Source organism: Calypte anna, chromosome 5, assembly GCF_003957555.1.
Source record: "Calypte anna isolate BGI_N300 chromosome 5, bCalAnn1_v1.p, whole genome shotgun sequence".
NCBI classification, from domain to species: domain Eukaryota; kingdom Metazoa; phylum Chordata; class Aves; order Apodiformes; family Trochilidae; genus Calypte; species Calypte anna.
The window spans coordinates 2,583,819-2,603,178 of record NC_044250.1 but is presented as its reverse complement, the minus strand read 5'-3'; the positions used below and the strand labels follow the sequence as shown (position 1 = coordinate 2,603,178).

Below are 19,360 nucleotides of genomic sequence, written 5' to 3'. Positions count from 1 at the left end.
TCAGCTAGTCAGCCATTGCTGTCCTTTAGTCTCATTTTACCTGATAATTGAACTTTATTGAACCATTAGGGACTGTTTTATCAAGCAAAAATTTCAACTTTATCTTGAGTATGTCTTCAACTAGAAAATGGAGTGATAGATGGGCCTGGAGTTTGACTTTGTACACTTCTGGTCAGAAATATTGCAAAGGATTAAATACTTCAGTTCAGAAAAGTGATAGTGGTTTTTTAAGTTAGAACTGGTCAAGTCTGAGAAGATAAAAATTCTGAATTTTGTTGTTTTGTGTTTTGTAGTGGGCATGGCAGAAGCAGATAGTTCCTCTCAGGATGCATTAGGCCTCAGCAAGCTTGGAGGCCAGGCAGAAAAAAACAGGAAAATGCAGAAAAAGTAAGTTATGGAATATTGTTAATATTCTGCTGTTAAGTATTGATTTGTTTAATAATGTTTTGGATTCTTTTAGCTTGTTTGCTTTGCTTTTAGGTATTTTTGCATAGTGGGGTACTGTGGCTAAAAATTCTGTAGTGCTTGTTTTTTTTTTTTCCCTCAGAACATTAATAATAGTATAGGTCAGGCTAAGTTTGACATTGAATTTCAGAGCTGAAAGCTTATTTTTAAAATGGCCTAATAAACAAACTTGGAGATAAAAGTGGACTCTTATCAAATTCTCTCCCAGATTGTTATAGTAAATACCTGCTCTGGGTTTATTTCATTTGGAAGATTTCCCAAAGTTGTCTTTGACTCTTACTTGCTCCAGAGTGTGAACATGAGATGTTCTCTAAGTCCTTTTATATGCATTTGCCTGGTTCCTTCCTAGCAGGTGACTCTGAAAGTCTGTCCCTCTGTGTTGCAGTTGCTGATGCTGCTGTGTTCACTAATTTTTTTTCTTTTTACTTCTGTTAAAGCTTGTTTTGCCATTTTATCTCATGTATTTTAATGGCCGAAATATTTTTCTTTTCCTTTTTTTTTTTTTCTTAAATTGTGACTTTTTTTTTTTTAATGGCACCTCTAGATATGCAGTTGCCTTTTTCTAGCCATGAGAATTTTTTCAGTCTTTGTCCAAGAAAATCTTCGGTTTCCTGTTCACCTTTTGAGTATCTGTTGCTTGCTTAGTTGTTCCCAGACTTGGAAGAGATGAAGCATAGAGTGTGATCATAGGTGAAAAGTAGATAATGCTGCTAGTAGAAATCTTGGCTTGGTGCTTACATGGTAATACAGGAAACTCAAATCTATGTAAGTGGGATCAGGCATTCTTTGCATTTTTCCACTCAAATCTGAGCCATGTATTTTGCACTTCTGTTGCTCCTGTTCTACTCAGATGTCTTTACTCTGGGTCAAAAATCTGCACCAAGATCAGACATGTCTTGCTTTTTCACTTGCCTTCTGAAGACAGAGTAGTGAATATTGAGCAGGAATTGTGCTGTTTTCTCTTTGTGAGAGAGATTTCTTGCAGCACCTAAATTCTATTAATAAGAATAATGCCTGGTGACTGCTAATGAAAACCAGCAGTGTGTTGGTTTGAAAAGTCAGAATGGAATGTGGTTTTGTTTGTATAGCAGAATACTCAGCTGTTTTTCTTCAGACTGTTACACTGAAGGCAGTGGTACATTATTATGATCTGGTATTTTCCCTTTTTACAGAGCTTTAAAGTCATGCCACATCTTGGTTGAATAAATGCTTTTAGTCCTTTTTAGTAGTGTTTTGTAAAAAATTTACTGGTATAACCCTAAAGCATGCCTTATGGCTGCATGTTGTTGGTTTCTTAAAGTGTAAGTATCTGTATTGGATGATAAATTAGTTTGAAATTTCCTTGCCTCACTGTTAAATATGAGTACATGCTTATTCACAGGAAGGTATCAAAGTTTCAGGTAAAGCAGGTATGAAACAAGACTGTGTTGATGAAAATATGTATCAAAATGTTATAATTTCCTTACACTTACTCCTAGGAGCAACAGCAGGGCCTTTTGAAATTCCATGAGAAACTAATCTTACCCTTATAAAAATCCCAGCAAGATACTTTAATCCATCTGTTTCAGAATCCTGACAGGCATTCTGAGCATAGAGAGCAATATTGTGACAAAGTGTCAAAGATCTCTTGCTGCCTTCTTGAGATTACTAAAAAGAAACAGTGGTAAAGCTGCCTGGAGTTGCTTTTCACTCTTTTATTGAAGAAGGGTGGAGTTAACAAATTCTCAAGGCTGAGTGTTATAAAATCCTGTATCAGCAAAAAGAATTCCAGTTACCTGAATGCTTGGAGCAGTGACAGCTATTTCTAGTTATAGTTCTAGTTGTAGGCAGCTATTTATAGTTGTCTCTAATCCCTATATTTTTGCTTTACTTTCTTATTTCTGCATACATGCACACCAATGGGCTGAGGGCAATATTCAATGCCTTTACAAACAAAACCCTATTCATAGTTACAGACTTAAATTACAGTATACATTACTTTTCTGTTTTTGTATGCCTTTGAGTTCTGGTTAATCCTAGTTTTATGTTTTTCACTCATTGTTTTGTTTTCCTTTTGTTTACCATTTGATGTGGTAGTGCAAAATCAGGGTAAGTTTTTATTTATTTATTTAGGATTGTTGTGAAATCATAATGAATTTCACTTGGATCTTTTAGCAATATATTAAAAGCTCTAACTTTTTTTAAAGAATAATTATGAGATGAGATACTAGATTAAAAATAAGTTATTGTGAAAATGTGTTGCTGAAATAAATCCAATGTTGTCTGTTTCAGTGTGAATGCTAGTTCAGTGTCTTGTCTTCACTTGCATGGTGTGAGGTTTTTATAATGGGAATATTAAGCCCTACTTAGATGGAATTAGTTTTGTAATTTGGGGTTTGAAAGTTGTTTAGCAATACTAGGTATTTGTGGCAGTTCTTTTCCAAGATAGTTATATTTCTGTAGAACTGTGGCCCTTTGTTTACTTAAGTTGTATTTATTGTTTTGTTTGTGTTTTTCCTCTTCTTTGAGCTCTACTATGAGTGTTTGCCACAACTGTATTTGTGTTTTCTGTGTTCCACACAAGCTTAATACTGTATTCATCAAAAGGAAAGCAACCCTAAAATTTAGGTAGCTGTTTTTAACAAAAATTATACAGAGTTTTTATTACATAACTGAGATCAGTACATAATAAGGATATTGACTTTGTGCTGATGCTCTACCTGAAATGAATCTTTTTTAAACTCCTGTTTTACCACTGTTGCCTTTCAGTTGTTGCACCTTGCAACTCAGACATTTCCATTGGTATCACTCTCTTTGCCACCTTCCCTTAGTGTGTCCTCTGCTCTTGGCTCCTTGCTTATCAGCCACCTCCAGTTCCATCCAAGGAATGTGGAATACAGCATTCCCCTTTGGTTACAGGTTCTGGATTTATGCATTCCTATGCTGTCTTAACCCAGTGATAAAGAAATGTTGCTCCAGGCTGCTTTATTTTCCTTGAGGGGTTGGTGTGTGCTTGCCTGCCAAGAGCTATTCTAAATACAGATACTTCAAATGGTCTTTCAAGGGCCTTGAGAGTTTGCTGCTATATCAAACACCTGCAGTTTTAACATCATTTCTCACCCTGTATGACCACAATTTCTTTGTTCTCCCCAGCTGGTGTTAGATGCCTTTTTTTGTCCAACAAATGTTCCCCTCTTCCAGCAGCACATTTGGTTTCCCAGTCCAAGTGATGTTCAGCCAACTTTAAGTCTGTGGACATCTATTCCTTGGCTTTGTCACCTAAGGATTATTCCAGTAGCCAGCTACTCCTTTCAAATTCTTTTGTCTTTCACTGTGCCAGCTTTATACCATCTGTTAACACAGCCAACATTACAGCAATATTTTTTTTTTCCTCAAAGTTTTGAGGCTGGATTTCACACCCAGTTCTTAAATGATGTAAGTGGATGGCTTGTGAAACTAAACTGGTGTGTCAGTTGTGATCTTTGCTTAATCTGACCATGGACTGCTGGAATGCAGCAAGTTTCTTAATGAAGTTGGAAGGGAATTGCTGGAAAAGTGAAGTTCCCTGCTCTAGGAAAAAACCAATTGATCCTTCATTTGCAGATAAAACAGCATCTGCCTTGGAATTCTTCCCATGAGATGTTTTGTGCCTGTGCTTCCTTGGGCTTTCAGTTTAATGATTTTCCCATGCAAACAAATTTCTGTCTCTCCTTCATAGGAACAGACTCCACAATTATTTTCTACTTCATGGATGCATTCCTCCTTGGATCTGTTGAATAATTTCTGCTTAAAGTTACCTCATAAACGTTAGTGGTTGGTTTCTGTTTCTACAATAGCTTCCATCACATTAATTTGTTTTCTGCATACAACACTGATGCAATGTGTTTGCATCACAGCCTCTCCAGATTCTTTTGGCACATTCTCTGTACTGCTTCTCTCTAATTTGCTATTTCATGGTTCATCTGTGAAGTATACAGGGAAACATAAAGCTAGCAGAAATTACACTGCAGTTCTTTAAATTACATGCAGCACCCCAAGCAGCTTTATAACCTGAGGCCACTTCAGGCACCTCTCTGCTCTTTCATCACTCGTGGGGTTCCCTCACTGCAGAGTCTTGTTACTCCAACCATCAAGAAATAAGACAAAAACACCAATTCTGAAGCTTAAAGTGCTTGAACAAAAAATTGTCTTCCCTTCTGGCAAATACAGTATTAAACATTTTATTTTGTTCTCACCAAGTGGTATTTTAAAAAATGTCTTATTAACTTATTTATAATTTTTAAAAAATCTTTAAACAACAAACTGAAGCAAAACTGTGTTCAGGGGGTATCATTTGTGGGGTTGATGTAGTGTGTTTCAAGGGAGCAGGAAAATAGCTGATTCTTCATTCCTATTTCAGAAATACACATATATTTTCAGTTTGTACAACTGTGTGTTAACTTCTACTCTTCTCTGCTTTGCTCATGAAGTCTACATTTTGACATGTGAGCTTTTAGACAGCATTTCCACCTTAACTATTGAATGGAAAGATTCTTCTAGAGTGACAGGAATGTATTGACATGCAGGTGGAGAAGTAGTGTCTATTATTAATTAAGCAGCTGCTAGCATATTTGTTATTTCATTGATTATTTTTTATATGTAGTTATCTAATGCTGTAATGGGAGGCTCCTAGATATGCTGGCAGGTCTAAAAAAGCTGAATATTGCAGATCTGTTTGGCAGTAGTAGCACTAGACTAGCAGTAACCCATTTTCAAGGTCTCTTCTGTGGCAGTTTCTTATTTGTAGCTTTTAACTGTTTTATCTTAGAGGTATTCAGTGATACAGTTTTGAAGGTGAGGAGAGTGTTTTAAATTGTAGGAACATAGGTTCAGGAATCTGTAGCTTAATTCTGCTTAATTCTACACTTGCTGGCATGAATAAAAAATGTAAAATAGTAAAAACTGACCTATTAGGTTAAATTCTTTTTCTCTAAACTTCAGAGGAGAGTGAGTAAAGATTTAACTGTGTACAACTAACTTCCAAAGGCAGCTTAAATCTGCTTTTTTCAGACTTTAAGTAATTTTTCAGACAGATGTAACTTAGCATGCTTTTACCCCCAACATTATTTTTTTGTCCCTTTCTTTGTGTGTGTTTATCAAATGTTTCTGGCAGCTATTTATAGGCATCTTGTGAGCTCCTATTGTTTCTGTAAGCTGAATTGTCAGTATTAAACTTCAGTCTCTTCTGTTTCAGAATAACAAAGGGAATGGTGTCATCACAGGAGATGAAAGCTGAGTTTCAGTAGACAGCCTTCCAGAATATAATTGCCAAAGCATGGCTTTCTGAATTTAATGGTTACCTGAAGCTGTGCTTGAAATTCTGACAGGCTTGCTATTGCAGACTGAAATTCACCAATTAAATGGTTACTGTCCCAATTTCCAGCCTCGACAGCTTGACAGACAGTACCATTTTGATGGCATGGGTATCTGTTGTACTCATAGATTTCTACAGGCTTCAAATCTGGATGCTGAGGAAGAATTACAACTTTGGTTCAGTCTAGTTTGCTGAACAGAAATTACAGCAATTGAGGATCTGACTGAGAAATAAATCTGACATCTCCCCTTTGTTCTGGCAGTGTTGGTTAGACTGTCAGTAGCAGTTTCAGGAGCAAACCAGAAAGGCAAATTTCCAAAAGGAAAATCTCTGCCACTCTGGATTTCCCTGTCTCTTCAGTTGATGTCACTGCAGTCCTTTTACATGTGCTGTGGTTGCCTAGGTGGGTGTAAGGATGAGAAAGGGAGAAAGCTAACTATTGGAAAGGAGGCAGGGAAATAAACACAGTGTTTAAATTGTAACATGTAGTCCTAACAAGTTTCTCTTTGTCATTAATAACACCTCTGTAATTGTAGGCATGAGTTGCTGGAGGAAGCCAGAAGACAAGGTTTGCCCTTTGCACAGTGGGATGGCCCTACTGTGGTTGTGTGGTTGGAGGTAAGTGGTCCTTCCAAAATAAAGAATTTAAAGTTTTGGAGCCAGGAATGTTTTCCAGATCATTCTTAACCTCTTTTTTTAATTTTTTTGTGCTTCAGCTGTGGGTTGGGATGCCAGCCTGGTACGTGGCTGCTTGCCGAGCAAATGTGAAAAGTGGTGCTATCATGTCAGCCCTGTCTGATACAGAAATCCAGCGTGAAATTGGGATCAGCAATCCTCTTCACAGGCTGAAACTGAGGCTGGCCATTCAGGAAATCATGTCACTGACAAGTCCATCTGCCCCTCCCACCTCAAGGACGGTAAGGAATGTGATCCAGCCTTAAACATCTTTTAGAACCATTAGAATTTTGAAAAACTCTACTGTGAACGTAACTCTGAGCTTCAAACAAGAATTTCTGGAGACATTATTTAAATATAGGTTGTTCCTTCCTTTCATGGAAGTTAAATGAAGGAATAACTACGTTTTCTTTCTTATGGGAAAGAGGAATTTATATTGGTGTAAGTATATAATCCAAAATGTTTATGCAGTACATGTTGTTTGCCTCATCTTTTGGCATCAGAAGAACTGATAATACAGATGAAGTTTCCATATGCCTACAGATATTTGAAAAGTAGTTGAAAGCTCCTCTAATCCATGTATAAGACCACTAACTGCAAATGATTCAGTCTGTGTAAACTGGGAGTCCACCTGTCTCTATACTATAGTGAATTTAGACATTTAAAGTTAGGGGGAATTCCCTCTCATGGGTCTGCCTGCCCTGCAATCTGAAGTTCTTTCTAAGATTCCTGGGATAATGTACAAATCTACAGATGCATTTTTCAGATTAGGGCAAGGCCAAATGTTTGGCCATTAATTACATCAGTGTAAGCTTTTTATCAGATTCATTTCTGTTAATATCTTTGAAGAAAAGTGATCCACGTTAATAGGCTTTTATTCCATGCCATTCCTTTCCATAGATACACCTACACTTAAGACTTTAGAAACCATTGCTTTTGCCCATGCCTGCTCCTTACGTGTACCAATTGCTTATATGTTCTGCAACCTCTCCTCTTTGTTACTGCTTTCCTTTCACTGGATGGGATTGGTTCCCTGTGGGGTCATATTAGACCACGGGAAATGTCTGGGTAACACATGAAGAGATGGAAAATCTTACAGCCACACAACAAACGGTTAGTTTATAGTGTTGCCACTTCTGTTCCTTAGAGTGCTTTTCCCACTTTCTGACCATTTGAATCCAGTGCCTTTCAGTTTTTCCCCCCCCCTTTTTTTTTTCTTTCCTTTTCAAATTAATGCATTAAAATACTGGATCATTGCTTCTTCTAATTTTTAACCTTTTAAGCTGCATCTCAGTAGTTGGTTGTTGGTTTTTTTTTTTTGGTTTGGTTTGGTTTTTTTTTCCAGAAGGTTGGGGGGCAATCTGCACTGATGAGATTGTAAACAAAACTCTAATCTGTGAAATGGAGCTCTGATTTGATTAACTAATAGACAAATTGAATTATTTGTGAGGAAATCCCTTCTCTCCAGAAAGCTTAATCAGTAGATGGCTCTTGCAACATCTCATAAGAAAATGAGTGCCTTATATATTCTTTTGTAATGCATGAAGTTTGCTTTATCTAGATTTTTTTGGTATGCAGTAGACTTTAGAGTATTGCAGTGCATCTTTAACTTTGATCTTCTTACTAAACTTAAATACTAATATATATGTGTTCTTTTGCTTTTCTAACCACCTAACAGGAAGATGAGGAGGGAAGCTGGGCTCAGGTTGGAAACTTTATGTAATATTATAGACTATATATAAACTATCACAGTAATTGGAGAATGAAAGAATCTGATTTTCCCTTATAACTGTTTCTTTTTGTGACTCTTGGTGTGGGTTGGGGACTGGGAGAGGGGAAACTAATCTCTGTGTTAAATACATACTCGGAAGCTAGTTTTAATATTTTAATTTTGTCCAGAACTTCCAAGATTTGGTGGTTTATCATGGAAAATTTGTAAAATACTCTGTTACACAGCACATCACAAAAAAACTTATGCATAAATTGAAAAAAAATAAGAATAATCAGAATTATTTATTAGTATCTTTCCAAACTATTCTCTATCTTACCAAAGTGTAGCTATTTTTAAAAATAAATACTGTTTTATTCTACGAGTTGAACATACTAGATCAAATTTTAAAATAATTTCATGACATAGAAAGCATGGGATGGTTTGGTGAGGGAGAGTTCTCAGGGAAGCCAAAAGTCCAACAAGAATATCTGCTGAGGTCCCTGTTCCACCTGGCCACCATCACAAGGTGTGTTACAAGACACAGTGAGCCTAGATAAGTAGATTTCCATGTGTTAATTCTGTAATCCCCCTTGATTGTTTTCCCCTTAAAGTGGTGACAAATCCTAATGGTATTTTCAGGCATTGAGATAGTTGAGTGTTTTATGCAGGGATATAAACAAAACTCAGGATTTGCCTGTGACCTGCAGCTTTGGACACTGGAGTCTCTTGCTTGGCTGCTCTCCAGCTTAAGCCTGTTTTAAGTCTCATTAACTACGTCTGGGATACTCACTTGGTAATCACAGCTTGCATCCCTGTTACAGAGTAACATGCTCTTTCAGTCTGCTACCTAGCGATAGCTTGAAGAAATGCATCTCTGTGTGGCCTTGGTCCTCTTATAGGTGCTTCCTCAAGAGAAGAAATAAAGCTTTTTACCTTTAATTGCACAGTAAAAATAAATTATTACCCTTGACTTTTGAAAAAAAAAAAAAGGAGCTGCTGGGTTTTGTTGCTCAGGGAATGATTAGATGCACATTTATAAACTCTTATTTTTAAATTTTTTATCCAGAAAATACCTGGTGGTTTGCAGGTCAAAAAGGCAGTGAGGATTTTTTGCTTTTTCTGAGACAAGGATTGTCATGTTGAATGGCTTGTTCTTCAGTAGTGGGTTTTATTATTTTTTTGCTTGTTTGATTGAGATGAGTTTCTGAAAACAGTTAAGACTATTAAAAACCCTGAAGTTATTTTTTTTTATATCTTCTATATATATGGTCACGTGGAAAATAAGATTCTCCCTTCCAGTTTTCAAGGGAGATATCATTTCCTGCATCTTATCAAAATGGAATTCTGTGGCTATCAAAATGGTTAAGTTCTATTAGGGTTTTTGTATTTTTTTTTACACTCCTCAACATGAAGTAAATTAAGGCAGTTTCTCTTGCTGATCTGAATAAACTTGCTGTTCTTCATGAGACTGACATCTTCAGAAAACATCCATTTAGTGTACAATATTCTTATTTGCTTATCTTTACAGGCTAAGAAATAAGTGTGCCTTGTTTCACGGTTCTCTTTAAAATGTATTATCTGAAAAAACTTCTCTTGTTTCCCATTTTAATAAACCTATTACTTAATCTTTTGAAAACAGACATTAGCATATGGTGATATGAACCATGAGTGGATTGGCAATGAATGGCTCCCTAGTCTGGGGCTCCCTCAGTACCGCAGCTATTTCATGGAGTGTCTCGTGGATGCTCGAATGCTGGATCACTTAACTAAAAAAGATCTCCGTGGGCAACTGAAGATGGTGGACAGCTTCCACAGGTAAAGAGGTTTAATGGACAGTGACACTACACTTGGAGTTAAGTAAGGCTTAACTTACAGTGCTGGGTGTGTTTGTTTTTCTTTTCTCAACAGAAACAGTTTTCAGTGTGGAATTATGTGCCTGCGGAGACTGAATTATGATCGAAAAGAACTGGAAAGAAAAAGAGAAGAAAGCCAGAATGAAATTAAGGGTTAGTGCATTGCCTTTGTCTCAATCACTATCCACCTGAAAAATGTATTTATTTAAAAAAAACAGGATTATTTACAAAATACCAAGGTTTAAATACATCAGCACACAGATCATGAATGGACTGTGGGTTTTTTGTTTAGAAAAGTCATGTCATTACAGACTGAGCAACTTTTTTTCTCCTTAGATGTCCTTGTCTGGAGCAATGAAAGAATGATCCATTGGGTAATGTCCATTGGTCTTAAAGAATACGCAAATAACCTTCTGGAGAGTGGAGTTCATGGTGCACTTGTGGCCTTAGATGAAACATTTGATTACAATGCATTAGCTCTCTTGTTACAAATACCCACTCAAAACACACAGGTAAGCAAGAAGTAGCTACTTTATGGCTAATAGGATTTTTCTTTCCTCTCTGAATGTCAAAAATTGAGCTGAGTGGTTTTTTTTCCTTAGATAAGTTCATGTCTTTCTATTCTCAGATGCAGAAACTTGAGAAATTGAAAGCTGTCCATTATCCTATAAGAGAAAAACATTACAACTATATTTTTCTTTCTGTTTTCTAACTGTTAAGAACCATTCTGGTTGATGAATCTGCTTGAACACAAAATATTGTTTGAAAATTTTCTTCATAGCTCATCTTTACAGCATCAGTGTAAAGCTCACAATGTTTGTAGTTTGATAGATTCATTCTGAAATGATTAAGTTTGAGTCATGAACTTTCATATCATAACAAAGGGAGTGGGGAGCTGTTAAGTCCTTAATTTTTTAATAAGTTTAAGCAACTTAAAATAATTAAGCAATAACAACTTAAGATTTAACATTTCAAGTGCTAAATATGTTTATTGATCTGATAAGAAAGTATTAAACAATTTGGGTAATACAAAGTTTTAAAATTTACTGTGGGTTACCAATTACTAATATTTTGGAATTAATTTCCATTTCTTTCATACTATAAACTTTAGGCTCGTGCTGTTCTGGAGAGGGAATTTAATAACCTTCTTGCTGTTGGCACTGACAGAAGACTTGAGGAAGTAAGTTACTTGAGGTCTTGACCCATTTTATGGCCTTGGGAGCTTTATCAGAACTGTTACGTGAAAGGTTTGAGCTTGAACCTCTCTAAGCTATTGACAAAATAGTGACAGAGATCTTAACTTGAGGTTTTAGTAACATCACCAGGAAATAGCTTGATAGTTTTCTAAAGTATTTTTCATAAGTGGTTTCAAATTGCAAGAGAAGGAACTTTGAGGGAACAGGTATTTTCTCTGATCTAGTGGCACAGGGCAGTATCTGATCATGAAGATCTCTTCAGATAATCCAGATGCTTGTCTCCTGATTCTAAAAGGGGATAAATTTTGGGTAAAATAGCATTAAAAGGATGGAGCTGTTTCTAAAGGTTAAGTTGACAAATGGAGATCCACAATAGGTATATTTGCACTGACACAATACCTTCCCTGCAAAAGACATTTTTGGAAGTGAGACTTACACTTGCTAGATACAACAGTTGAGTATTTTATTTCTGAAGTGCAATGCTGCTTCAGAGATGCAACTGCACTAATAGGGGGAAAATGCACCTAGTAATTACAAGTTTAAGTTTCCCCAAGTCCTTCAGCAAAACACTACACAGCAATATGGTATTTACAACACTTTTTTTCCCCTTCCTATCACTTGCTGTAATTTGTAGCATGCAAAGCAGAATAGCTGCATCATCAGTCCTGTGAGACAGAATTGAAGGTTGAAAGGAATTGTTGAAATTAAACCTCTGTATGTCAGTGTTGCCAAAGCAGCTGTTAAGATCTGCTCCACTCCTCATATCCCTCGAGAATGAGGGATGTGACACTTAGGAATTACTGCAAGTCATGAAGTACAAATATTTCAAGTATGAGGTGTTTTCCTGAATGTGCCAAGCACGTGAATTTCCACAGTTACTCAGCTGAAAAGCTTTCTGTCTTGCAAACAAGCACAGATTGTTGTATATTAAGACCTCTGCTGTTGCACCTGAACTGGTCTGAAAATTAACTCATTCAGTGGTGATACATTTGCTCAAGATTGTCTTTAATTATTGATATATAGAATTCTATTAATGTCAATAACAGTCCTGCATTTTTTTAGTTGCTAATGATGTTTATCAATGTAACAGGATGATGATAAGAGCTTTAGGAGAGCACCTTCATGGAGAAAGAAGTTTAGACCAAAGGACATAAGAGGTTTGGCTGCTGGATCAGCAGAGACTCTTCCTGCAAATTTCAGAGTTACAACCTCCATGTCTTCACCCTCTATGCAGCCAAAGAAAATGCAGATTGATGGTATTGGTTTTGTATTATTTTAAGCATGATGCACTTTTTTGCTTTAGATTACAGGGATATTAAGTTAAAATTACCTTTTTGCTGCATAAAAGCATTTGCCTTGTGCATGGTTGTATATATAACACTGTGTTTAACCATAGGGTGCTTTATAATTTCAGGAAGCCATAACAGATGTGGAGTTTTTTACTTTGCTGGAATAACACAATGAGAACTAGAATTAGAAATACATTTATTTTAAACTAGGATAATAAAACTATATTTTAATCAAAGTCTTTTAATCACATGATGCACAATTTCTAATGAGTAACAATTAGCCCTCCTACTGGAGTGCAGTTAAATGCATTTAAAAAATGCCTCAAATAATTTTGAGATTATTGAAATGTGAAAAAAATGGATTACTTTCCCTGCAGTGGTCACTTAAGAATTGATAATACTTGAAACCACTACTTCATTTATTGCTATGTACTTACTGGATGTGGAAGGTGCTCACCTGTCACCTGACTTCTCTTGTCTATTTAAGAACAGTCTCTTTAGTAGCATGAGAATAAACTTTAGTGTTAATTTATTTTACAAAACACAAAAATAAATGAGAACTTCAGCACAATCTGTCAGAGTTGCCTGAGGTTCTGAAAATTTTGTTTATGAGTAAAGCTCAAAGAAGCAACCTTTGCATCTGATAGTGCTCTTTAAAAATTCAGCTGTCTGAAATTGTAATGTTATCACTACTGCAAAATAATTTACAGAATCCATGTGAAAAATCTGTAAATGAAAATAGAAGTCTTTACCATGTAAAGCCCCCTTTTTTATGACACAGAAAGCCTCCAGAAAAAATATATATAAACTACATAAATTAGAGAATTCCTTGTAACTTCCATTGCCAACTTCTTTGTGCTAGTTGGCATGCAGACTTTTTTAGAATTCTTTCTGTGAGCCACTTAAAGTCCCAAGTGGTTAATCCATAAACTGTAGAATAAATTCTGCTTTTCTAACTTGTAACCTTTGATTTTGGGTGAGTACAGTAGCTGTAATCAAATTGCTGAGAGATTTTTTTTTTTTTTTTTTTTTTGAAAACTAACATGCATGCTGTGTTCTGCATGTCTTCCCATGCTTCTTGAAATAGGCAGTGTATCAGGAACACAAAGATTGGATTCTGCTACAGTAAGGACCTACTCCTGTTAAAGCCTTCTCCTGGTGAGTAAAGTTGATAGGTGTAACAGTAAAGCAGCTCTTTATGAAATAAAACATCAGGTACTTTGATACAGTGAATTTACAGACTTAGGAAGACAGTTTCAGGTTTTTAGGGTAGATTGTTGTATTGAAAATCCAGAGTTCATTTGCTACAAGGAAGATTGAGTGTTTTAAGTATTTAATTTTGTTATCTGAATTTGTGGGTTTTTTTTTAACAGTTTGAAAAAGAACCTGTGCTACATAGCTGCCTAGAAAGTGGGGAAATCAAAGGTTAGATGAAACAACCAGTGAAAATGGAAAAGATGGAAGTGAACTAAAGGCATATAAAGGAAAGAACATAATTTAATGTGATATTGCAGTTCTGAATATTCATCTTTCAGAGTCTTGTCTTGGTCAAAGTTATGCCACTACATCATACTTCAGGATTGAATTTTTATAGGCATAACTGCACAGTTTTCCACCTCTTGGAAATCCCCACTGTGATTGCTTGAGGCTGGTTGGATTTTGCTAACTGCAGCCTAAATTTGGGTAGCTGTGAGCAGTGCTGGAAATCCAAGGCAGCTTGTGAACACAAGGGTGTTTAACACAAAATACGTGTGTTCTGGCTTATGAAAGATACATAGTCCTGTCTTATTCCAGGATTTGGAATGATTTTTTCATGGCCAGACTCTGCTGTATTTTCTTGTAGAACAGTATGGCTCTCATTTTGCAAAAAAGTCTGGAAAACAAACTTTTTCACCTTATTGGATTAAAAAAAAAATAAAATCCAGTGAATCTTTCTCTCAGCAGCTGGAATCTTTCATGGGCTATAAATTGCCTGTCTTTTCTGCTTGCAGCTTCTTTCCTTTGTTCTCACAAGTAACATCCCTACCAACTCATGAATCAGCTGCCTTTTCTTCAAATTCTGAGCCTTTTTGCATATACAAGTTTAGTCCTAAAGAGTTTTTACACATGAAATGTTGAGAAGGGCAACTCTTGCACATAGTGACTCAGATGAAATGGATGTAGCAGTTTATAATCCCAAGGACTGTCTTAAACTGTTTTAGTTTCAAGACATTGAAGTTTTAATGTTTTTTCCTTGTGCTAAATTCTCCCCGTGGTTTTGGGATTTTCTGCAGTCAGATGACCTAGGATTAAAATCTAGGAAGCAGAAATATTTGTCCTCATGTGCTTTACTTGGCATTGCAGCTGAAGATTACAGAAAGCAATCAAATTGTATACATCATGGCATGGCAATAATTTGATGCATGACTGCTACACTACTGAGCTGTTTGTGAGAAACTTAGAATGAAATGTTTTTTAAAAAGTGGCTAATGGCATTTTTTGTGTTTTTTTTTTGTTGTTTTGTTATTTTTTTGCAGTTTACCCACACTATTTCTACCGGTGATATGCAGCATTTTGAACATTTGGAATCCTTAACCTGTTAATACTTGTTAAATGGACACTTTGAGATATTTTATTACAGAGTTTTTAATTAGCAAATAAATTCATGAGTACTATAGAGAAAATATTTTAGAATCTAAATGTTTCTTATATTTATGTGACTTCTCATTTATATAGTTACTTACTTTTTCTGTTTCTAGTCACTCTACAAATCAAATCATTGCTGATTTTTTTATTCTAATTTTAGTCTTTCCAACTGAATGTACTGTAATGCTTGTATGTATATGTCCCTATAAGTAATATAGGGTTTTTGTAAATTATGCAGTTACTGTAATTATCGTTGTTTTTTAATAATGGAACTGAAGGTGAAAAGGATTTTAATACCTTTGTAAAAGTATCATGACACCAAGCAGTATATATTTTGTCTTTTGGAAATGTTAGCTTAAGTCTGAAAAACAAGTCCAGCTTTTTTTCAGGTAAGCATATGTTGTTGTAGAAGGTATGGTACATGGCTGTTCTTCTTTTCAGAACTGTACCTTCCCACGAGGACAATTTGTCAAGTAGTGGGGATTTGTCTTTATTTAAAATATATAATGTGTTTTAAAAGCTGGGAGGAACTGTAACACTATGGAGCACGTTTTAGAAGTGATTGACTTGGTCATAACACTCTCTCCTGTATTTGTATAGCATTATCTTCACAGTGACTGAAAACAAGCCATAAACCAAGAACTCTTCTTAGTTTTTATTTGGTTTTTTTTTTCCTTAAATGAGGAAGGTAGACTTCATAATAATTCCTGGTCGTAATCCACAGGCCACAGAGAGTTTTTGTCCTAGACCTTTTTGATTGAAAACACTTGTGAAAAGATGCTGGTGAAACTCATTTTAATGGACCAATTCTTGAAGCACTGCAGTCTTGCCTCAAATGAGTAGTGAAAGGTGGAGGTACTGGGGGCTGAAAACTAAAGCAGTGCAACTTCTTAATAAAGGCCTTACTTTTCTTATGTAAGTCATCTTTTGTGTTTTGTAAACCTCTTCTAAAGAGTTGCCTGGACTTTCATTTTGATGGTTGTAGCCATTTTGGACTGTATGAGTAGAAAATGGATCTGACACTTGTAAATGGCATATTAAAAGCCAGCAAGAATCTGTTCAGATGGTGCATTATTTATTATGCAACAATATATATAGCATGTCTTTTTTCTTATTTTGTTTTCCACTTTTAACTTGCTTGTAAAACTGAATTTCATTGTTACTGTTCTGTTTTTCTATTAATCTTTTGTGTATTTTCAGATTATGTAACAATATGTACAGTCTACTTTTGAACTATTTTTATCACAGTATTATTTATTGCTTTCTTTCAATAAAGTACTGATGCATTTTCCACTGCCAATAAAACACTATTGAAAAGCTAAGACATAACTGTATGCAGACAGATACTTTTGCAGTGAGTGGATTATTGTCAATAAAGCATCTTAATGATTGTTTGCTGCCCTGTAAATCTTGTTTCCAACAACAACTTTTCTCCAATAGAAAAACGTTGTGTTAGACATGACATTTTCTTTGGAATTGTTCGAGTTCACGTGTGCTAATTGTTTGGGGTTTTTTTAGAGAAAACTGCTTTATTGCCTACTTCTAGATAGAGTATGATTTACTTTTTAAAAAAATTAACAAAAACAATCATACAGCTTCAGTATGTGCTGGTCCATGTGATGAAGAGTGAAGTGGTGTTCTATATAGCAGGAGCAGTTGATTTGGTAATAAATGAGATTATGACCATAGTGGTATTGGAGGAGAAACACAGGAGTCAAGGGAATTAATACAAAATTGGATCAAAATAGGGCTATGTCAATTTTTTTATATATTTGTAAACCATTTCTTGTGTAGAAGAGAAGACAGAAGGATAAAGTTACAGAGTAATGGGAGCAGTAATGAAGCACAATTCATCACATCCTCTAAATCAACAGCAGGATGTAGAATGGGTAGAATGGAGAAATACTGTGATTGATGCTTTAAACATTGTTCAGTTCTGCATCTCTGTTTGTCTGGCTTGTCCATATGAGTTGCTGTCTGATCATTTGCAGTCTTTTATATTTTCAGAGAATCTATCTTTGTAGAAAAAGCTCAAGTGAAACTGCAGAAGGAGATCCTGACTGACTGTTCAGCTAAACTTCACTGTTTAGAAATGGCATAGATGTTTCTGGTCACTGATGTGATAGTAGGTGTTCAAAGTCATGTATTGTTGCTTCTCAAAAGTGAAAACAACGCGGAATAGACTTGTAAAATGTGAAAAGAAAATACATTTATTATTTTAAGGCTGTAAAACCTTAACTGTTACGGAACAATGGAACTGACATTGAGAGCTAGAATAAATGAGTGAAACAGAAAAAGCTTTCACAAAGTGGCAAAACTGTGTGTTGACTTTCTTCTGAATTACACAGTGAAGCTATCTTGGGGAAATTGAGGAAAACATTTCTCACTCAATTTTAATAAATCCCCCCTGGAAAGAGGAGCATGCAAGTGCATGTGTGAAAGGCATATGGGTATGTTACAGCAATCTTTAAATAAAGCTTGGTTAAATATGACTTTTTGTAAATTGCCAAACGTTTAAAGGCTTTAGTTGCAAAGAGTGTTACAGAAACTAAAGTATACATTTTATCTGCAATGAGAGGGTTGAATTATCAGAGAGAATTTGATACTTAGAATTTTTGTGTAGAGGGCAGAGAATCTCAGAACAGATGTTGTAACTTGTCTTTCTCCTGTAGAATTAGAAGATGAGAAGTTGCTTTTCCAGTCTTAAGGAGCACAGTGATTTATCATCCCAGCACTTGGAGCAGAGCACATGTAAAGTAGGTCAAAGCAGAATTTATGCTAGGAACAAGGTAGACTAAAGATGGGAGTTGGGGCTGAATATCAGGGAAATTAATATTCCACAAAACTTGACACAACGTTATATTTGAAGTGTTACTTTAGGACTGGGGTTTTTGTTGAAACTAGGGAGTTTGCCTTTACAAGGAAAGGGGTTTGTTTTGGGGTTTTTTTTTTCCACTTTCTTGGTAATTACATTGTTGTGGTTGTAGTTTGGATGCACTGCTTAAACTCAAGTTGTTCTAAATTAATTTCATTTTTTGTTAATGGTTCTTTTTGGGAAATAAAAAAAGAATTGTAGTCTATTTTAGGTAGCAGCATCTTTTGCTTTTATATGGTCTGTAGGAATGGATGGATAAAAAATGACCTTTAAATGCAGTTGGTATTTCTGCCTGTAAACAAAGGGACAGGGGAAGACTTTTTAAGTTTAGCTCACTTTTGAAAACTTGCTATGTTTGATTTATAGGGTAAATTACCTTATATTTAACTCAGAAAAAATAATTGAGCCTATTAATACTTCGAACTGACTATGTGGCTCTAAGTGACTGGAGGCAGCTATCCCATTGAGACTGGGAATTCGTTGTGTTCTTCCTGCTAAAAAGCTGTGAAACCTCACATGGATGGTTTTTTTTTTATCTTGCCCATTATTATGGTTTGAAGTGTATTTATTCGTGATGCTTTTTTGCAAGAAATGTCATTACTTACAGTCTGTGTCTTCCAAAAGATACAAACCAGTAGTGAGTAAGCAAATAACTTTAAATTCAAGCTGTGTTTTAAAGCCTTTGTAAAGGTTGTTTTCCTTTTGGGATGTCTTCAATACAGACAACCTGTGAGCAGTCAGCACTGATGGACACCCTTCAAGGCAACATAGTTTTGCACATTAATGTTCTGGAAACTACAGCTGAGCATTAAAAAAAAATAAATCTTGAGAGGAAGAATTATGTTTAAAACCCTACCAGATGTTCTGTGACCCTTTTCAAACCACTGGTGGTGCATTTTTTACAAGGTGATACAGTGATAGGACAAGGGGTAATGGCTTCAAACTGAAAGAGGGGAGATTTAGATGAGAAATGAGGGAGAAATTCTTCATTATGGGGGTGATGAGCCAAGGGAACAGGTTGCCCGAGGAAGTTGTGGCTGCCCCATCCCAGGCAGTGTTCCAGGACAGGTTGGATGGGGTTTGGAGCAATGTGGTCAAGTGGGAGGTGTCCCTGCCCATACAGGGGGGTTGGAACTAAATAATTTTTAAGGTCCTTTCCAACCACACATTCCACCAATGTGTGATCCGATTCTTTGAAGTCATTGTGCTTGGTCATCTAATTCTTCCCAGAGATTTTAAGAATGGGGAGAGGAGCCTCTACAGTATAGATCGAAAAAAAAACAAATTATGAGGTAAAGTAGCGCTGTATTTTGCGTGTCCCTCCGCCTTCCCCAGCTCC

At 35.9% G+C, this 19,360-nt stretch overlaps 1 protein-coding gene across 5 annotated transcripts in view; it reads left to right on the top strand.

Annotated features, from left to right (window-relative positions):
* Window positions 1-17,443, top strand: part of PPFIA1 (PTPRF interacting protein alpha 1) — a 52,156-nt gene extending 34,713 nt beyond the window's left edge. For 2 of the 5 annotated variants that reach the window (XM_030451093.1, XM_030451090.1), the window contains 12 exons: window positions 294-387; window positions 6,334-6,415; window positions 6,514-6,714; window positions 7,523-7,585; window positions 8,151-8,177; window positions 9,823-9,998; window positions 10,092-10,189; window positions 10,373-10,548; window positions 11,148-11,216; window positions 12,323-12,488; window positions 13,609-13,679; window positions 15,038-17,443. In XM_030451093.1, coding sequence (XP_030306953.1) covers window positions 294-387; window positions 6,334-6,415; window positions 6,514-6,714; window positions 7,523-7,585; window positions 8,151-8,177; window positions 9,823-9,998; window positions 10,092-10,189; window positions 10,373-10,548; window positions 11,148-11,216; window positions 12,323-12,488; window positions 13,609-13,667 — 1,211 coding nt within the window. In that variant the 3' untranslated portion in view covers window positions 13,668-13,679; window positions 15,038-17,443. The remainder of the gene's footprint in view (window positions 1-293; window positions 388-6,333; window positions 6,416-6,513; window positions 6,715-7,522; window positions 7,586-8,150; window positions 8,178-9,822; window positions 9,999-10,091; window positions 10,190-10,372; window positions 10,549-11,147; window positions 11,217-12,322; window positions 12,489-13,608; window positions 13,680-15,037) is intronic. The other 3 variants (XM_030451091.1, XM_030451092.1, XM_008498292.2) reach the window with 3 other exon arrangements.
* Window positions 17,444-19,360: the final 1,917 nt, after the last annotated feature.